Genomic DNA, 6,000 nt, shown 5'->3' with positions numbered 1-6,000 from the left:
TTTTACTTTTCAAATGTTACTAGAGGCTCTAGGCCATACGACCACTAACATACTTCCGTCTCGTATTTTTATTCTTGTTTATTTTTAAATTATATTAATTTGTTTAGAGATGTGCCGGATGAGAGTATGTTACCATTATATCAAAGAGTTGTTGCGTGTGTGCTCGATTAATTCATGGAATATGACGACTGAACTTTAAAAATTTACTCTTGATTGTATTCTAGCATAAGATATTTGTTAAATTATTGTTATTAAGTTATTGAATATTGGTTTAAAATAGAATCTCATTAGAATTAGTGTTTGACATATACATGCTTCAAGTACTCTTTAACAAACAATGGGATGCCTATTTGTATAGAGAATATCGGTAGATGAGTAGTGTATTTGTTTAGCTGATTCAATGCTTTCCCGAGTAACCCCAGGGGTTGTTCTTTGCCCAATTCCACTGATCCCTGCACATCTCCTCCACACCATATTTGGCCTTCCAACCGAGTTCTCTCTCTGCTTTCTCTGTAGATGCATAAACCTCTATAGCATCTCCTGGCCTTCTCGGACACAATTTCAATGCGATTTTCTTACCAGAAGCTTTATTAAATGCGTCAACCATTTCAAACACAGACGTACCACGACCGGTTCCTAAATTGTAAGACGTACAACCTATGTTTTTTGTTGTAAAAAGCTTTCTCAGAGCAGCAATGTGACCATCTGCTAAGTCCATCACGTGGATATAGTCCCGTACCGCAGAGCCATCCCTTGTAGGATAATCATGACCATATACATTGAGCTCGGGTAATCTTCCAACGGCTACTTGCTGTATATAAGGCATGAGGTTATTTGGGATGCCTCTAGGATCTTCACCCAGTTTACCACTTTCATGTGCCCCAACTGGATTAAAGTATCTCAGTAAAATGATTCTCCATTCCGGCTCAGCTTTTGAAATATCTCGTGCGATTTCTTCAAGAAAAAGCTTCGTCCGTCCATAAGGGTTCGTTGCTTGTAACTCAAAATCCTCCACACATGGCATCTTTTTAGGTTGCCCATAAACAGTTGCAGACGATGAGAAAACCATGTTTTTGCAATTGTGCGTAGCCATTACTTCATAGAGGTTGATGGTGCCAACAAGATTATTATCAAAATAACGACGAGGATTTGAAACACTTTCACCGACTGCTTTTAACCCAGCAAAATGAATGACAGCGTCGAATTTAGATTTTGAGAAAAGTTTCTCCAAATCATCTTTATTCCTGAGATCTCCCCGTGTGAATTCAAGATTCTGTGAAAGGTTTGGACCAACAATTTCACGAACACGGTCCACTGCTTCCATAGCAGAATTATCAAAATTATCAATGATGGAAACATGAAACCCGTCTTTGAGAAGCTGAACAACAGTGTGAGCGCCAATGAAACCGGCCCCGCCGGTTACAAGTATCTTTTGCGATGAAGACGCCATATCTTGGAATAGGTCAGGTAGAGAGAGGACTGAGATTTTGAAGTTTTGAAAAAGTTGATAGATTTAGAATTTGAGTTTTGGATTTTATATAGTAATGAAATATTATCAATTGCTATTTTTGGGTAATGGACAGAAAGTTGCGATCTGGAATGATTTTGTTAGTTTCTAATTTTCTTTCTCTCTGTAATCTGTTTTTGATTTGTTAAATTTGACGTGGAATTAATTTAAGATAGCATTAGTAATTCTGTTTTGTTGGTAGGTTCCATTTTTAGCTTAGATTGGATTGCCAAGTAAGTTTCTTTTCAACCGTGCGTCACCATTAATAGAATATTGTCAAACTCTAATTTTAAGATGGTATGACGAAGACAAACACAAAGAATCATATCGTAAGCTTTCATTATCGTAAATAAATTTTTGATTGTCATTTCAAAATTTAACTCTAATTCAACATGAGTATTTATATTAGTTCAACAACCGTCAAAATTAAAACTAAATCAATTACTTGTGAGTATTACACTCGTTTGATTAAAGTTTTTATTGGAATTATTGCAGCTGAATTGATATCTGACGACGATAGATCGGTAAGTCAACTTTATTGCCCGTCGCATGTAATTTTAATTTGCAGAGTTTAACAAACCTCCAACTCCAAGTACTTAAAATCTTATACAATGCAACTTGTTCTTTTGCGGTTTGCTGGCGAAGATGAAAGCAATGTTGATGAAGGAATGTTATGTAAGTGAATCAGCTGCATCTCTACTTTAGTTACAATGATTCTTTCAATTGCTTACCAAAATGATATTTTGGGTAGTGTGTCGAACATATACTTTATCAGCAAGGCCGTCTTTGGAATCTGAAAACAGTTTTTATCTTGTTTGATTACTTGGCAGTAATTCTAGTAAGGTTTCTTTGATTTGAATGCTGGTCGCATCACAATCTAACCTCTTTTATTGAAAAATATGTTTTCTGAAATTATACAATACAATCTTGACATCCATTATTGTTTATTTATATACTGTACATTCTTAGTTAATCATATTAATTGTTGATCATTCAAGATGTTTGATATTTATCATAATTATCTTAAAAGTTATGTTGATGAATGGTTGTTACCAATTTAACAGTTAAACATCTTTTTGCAATTGAAAATTGTTTCATAATTTGTCATTCAAATAACAAATAATTTGGTCTTGCAGATGAAAATTGAAAATAAAAATCCATCCTCCTTTATGTTTTTCCTAGCTTTCTTGCATTATCACTAAAAATCGGTATGAATAAAAAACGTTTTTTTTTTAAATTAATTTGATATATATATATATATATATATATATATATATATATATATATATATATATATATATATATATATATATATATATATATATATATATGATTGTTTGACATGTTTTTCAAACGAAAAAAATTAAGAAGCTAGAAACACAAATGATGTATATTCTGGTTTGTTTTCTCCATCTGAATGGTATATCTAGTCCTTTTTTAGAGGATTTTTTTTGTTATCTATCAAGATTTTTAATTACAAGCCTCACACCAAGATTATTCACAATGAACACTTAATACTCATACTCTTTACAATGAACACTTAATATTCAAACAAGAAAGTACACCACTTTTTTATTTTATATCATCTTTCACCAAACACCGGTGAATTAAGAATCACACAAATTCTTAAAACATGAAGAATAATAATTTATAGGCCAAAGAATCCCAAACCTAACATGAAAATATAATCCTTATCAATATTATTTTTAAGAACAATATCACTTTAAAGCTCAGGACTTTCGAGTTTCAGAATGTTTGATAAAATTTTCAATAGTCAAAATTTGAATAACCACTTATAAATGTGTAAATTTCTTATGTAAAAGTTAAAACTGTTTAGAAATTAAACAAGAATTTATAGACTTTAAGAAGACACCATGAATCATTATTATACTCTGAAGAGGTATCATGAACCACTGCACAACTTGAATAATGCATAAAAAGACATTAGTTCGTGAAAAAATAGGTTGTCAGGTTGATGTAATCGATTACATGCTTTTAATGTGAGAAAAAAAATACATATGTGTTTTTGATATTTAAGGTCCTTTCGTTTTTCTTATTTGTTGATATGGTTGTATTTATAAAAATTCAACCAAGATTATAAGAGACACCTTCTTCACAATCTCCATCTTTTTGATGATGAAAAACCATATCGTTTGATAGTTTTTGTTTAGCATTTGATACTGATGACTTCTCGATAAGTGTACCGATGATTTCGCAGTAGTAAAAAGATCGAATCCACAGGGACTACCTTCAAGCAAGACAATATGTGTGTAATATATAGAAAATTAGTAAGAAGGCGTTTTCGAGTTTCAGTGAGAAAAGTAAATAAACGATTAAACAATATCATAAAAGAGGTTAGATTGTTTTCTATAATCCCCTATTTCTCTATTGTTGATGTTTGATGCCATGTATGAATGATTTTATCACCATAACACCACAACGAATTAACAAAACCATTATAGTCGACCCCTCACGAAATAACTCACTAACCACTACTCGGAGTTTTCTATCTCTAGTCCACCAGCGTAAGCATGGTTAGACGATGTATAAAACGTTAATTTCCTATGCCTCTACTCGGGGTCTCCTATTTCTATTCAACCAACATAATTACAACAATTTCCCTAGGTTTACCACATAGACTAATGGTCATTATTCCCTATATGCCCAAAATCAGATTAAAAGAGTATCTCATATAAAAATCATTATGAACAAGAAGCAATTGAATGACATTATAGATCAAAAGGTTCATACAATGGTTAAATCAACATAGAATCCAACAATATAGAAATATATGTGAGTGCGACTTCTGTTAGATATGTTTTGTACGATGTTAAAATTACGATACTTTAGCATTAATGTATGTTGGACGGTGTCCTCAGATTCTTTATGTGCATCATAGCATTAGGAAGCATATAAGTATTTGGAAACAACTTAGAAAAGGTCTTGCACGTGAAAATTGAAAATAAAAATCCATCTTCCTTTATGTTTTCCCTAGCTTTCTTGCACTATCATTAAAAATAGGCACGAATAAAAAAAGTTTTTTTAATTAATTTGATAACATATATATAATTGTTTGACATGGTTTTTAAACGAAAAAATATAAGAAGCTAGATTTTTTTTATTTAAGTGCTTATTTATGATAATTTATTTTAGTGGAGGTTGTGAAGTTATAATTAATCCAAAAATAATAATGAGTAAAATGTGGAATATAAAATGTAAGGGAGAAGAGAAACACAAATGATATATATTATGGTTTGCTTTCTTCCACTGAATGGTATATCTAGCTCCTTTTTTTTATTAGAGAAATTTTCACTAAGTATCAAGATTTTTAATTACAAGCCTCATATCAAGACTCTGAACAATGAACACTTAATACCCTGACTCTTCACAATGAAAACTTAATACCCAAGCAAGAAAGCACACCACTTTCTATTTTATATCACCTTTCACCAAACACCGATGAATTAAGAATCACACTAATTCTTAAGAGATGAAGAATAATCTTTTATAGGTTGAAAAATTCCAAACCTAACATGAAAATATAATCCTTAACAATATTACTTTTCAGAATAATATCACTTTAAGACTCAGAACTTTCGGGTTCCAGAGTGTTTGATAAAATTTTCAATACTCGAAATTTGAATCACCACTTATAAATGTATCAAGATTTTTAATTACAATCTTCACATCAAGACTCTTCACAATAAACACTCAATACTCAAACAAGAACGCACACCACTTTCTATTTTACATCATCTTTCACGACGCACTATGATGAGTTAAGAATCACACTAATTCTTAAGAAATGAAGAATAATCTTTTATAGACCGAAGAATCCAAAATCTAACATTAAAATATAATCCTTATCAATATTACTTTTCAGAACAATATCATTTTAAGGCTCAAAACTTTCAGATTTCAGAATGTTTGATAAAATTTTCAATACTTGAAAATTTGAATAACCAATTATAAATGTGTAAATTTCTTATGTAAAATTTAAATTTTTTTAGAAATTAAACAAGGATTTATAGACTTTAAGAAGGCACCATGAATCATTATAACACTTTGAAGAGGCATCATAAACCACTGCACAACTTGAACAATGCATAAAAAGACACTTGTTCATGAAAAAAATAGGTTGCCAGGTTGATGTAATCGATTACATGCTTTTAATGTGAGAAAAAAAATACATATCCAACATCATGTAATCGATTAAATATATATGGTAATCGATTACCATTGTGTTTTTTTACCGCTTTTATGTTGAAAACAAGTTGCACCAACATGCAATTGATTACATATGTATGGTAATCAATTACCATAATGGTTTTTATCTTCTCTTTTTGTATGTTGGGAACAAGTTGTTTTTTGATTTTGCAAGGTTTTATAAGCTTTGAAGTGATATTTGAACTTAAAAGGTAATCTATCAAATGTAAAGACAAATACTTTAAAGATTTTTGATTTTAACTAATGAGTTTTTCATTTTGTGCTTT

At 30.8% G+C, this 6,000-nt stretch overlaps 1 protein-coding gene across 1 annotated transcript; it reads right to left on the bottom strand.

Annotated features, from left to right (window-relative positions):
* Positions 1 to 397: 397 nt before the first annotated feature.
* On the bottom strand, positions 398 to 1,580 carry LOC127112291 (bifunctional UDP-glucose 4-epimerase and UDP-xylose 4-epimerase 1-like). Its single transcript, XM_051046297.1, has one exon. It carries the CDS (start codon positions 1,448 to 1,450, stop codon positions 398 to 400), a length of 1,053 nt encoding a protein of 350 aa, XP_050902254.1. The 5' UTR covers positions 1,451 to 1,580.
* Positions 1,581 to 6,000: the final 4,420 nt, after the last annotated feature.

Source organism: Lathyrus oleraceus, unplaced genomic scaffold (genome assembly GCF_024323335.1).
Source record: "Lathyrus oleraceus cultivar Zhongwan6 unplaced genomic scaffold, CAAS_Psat_ZW6_1.0 chrUn0071, whole genome shotgun sequence".
Classification (NCBI taxonomy): domain Eukaryota; kingdom Viridiplantae; phylum Streptophyta; class Magnoliopsida; order Fabales; family Fabaceae; genus Lathyrus; species Lathyrus oleraceus.
This window is presented reverse-complemented; position numbering and strand designations above follow the sequence as displayed.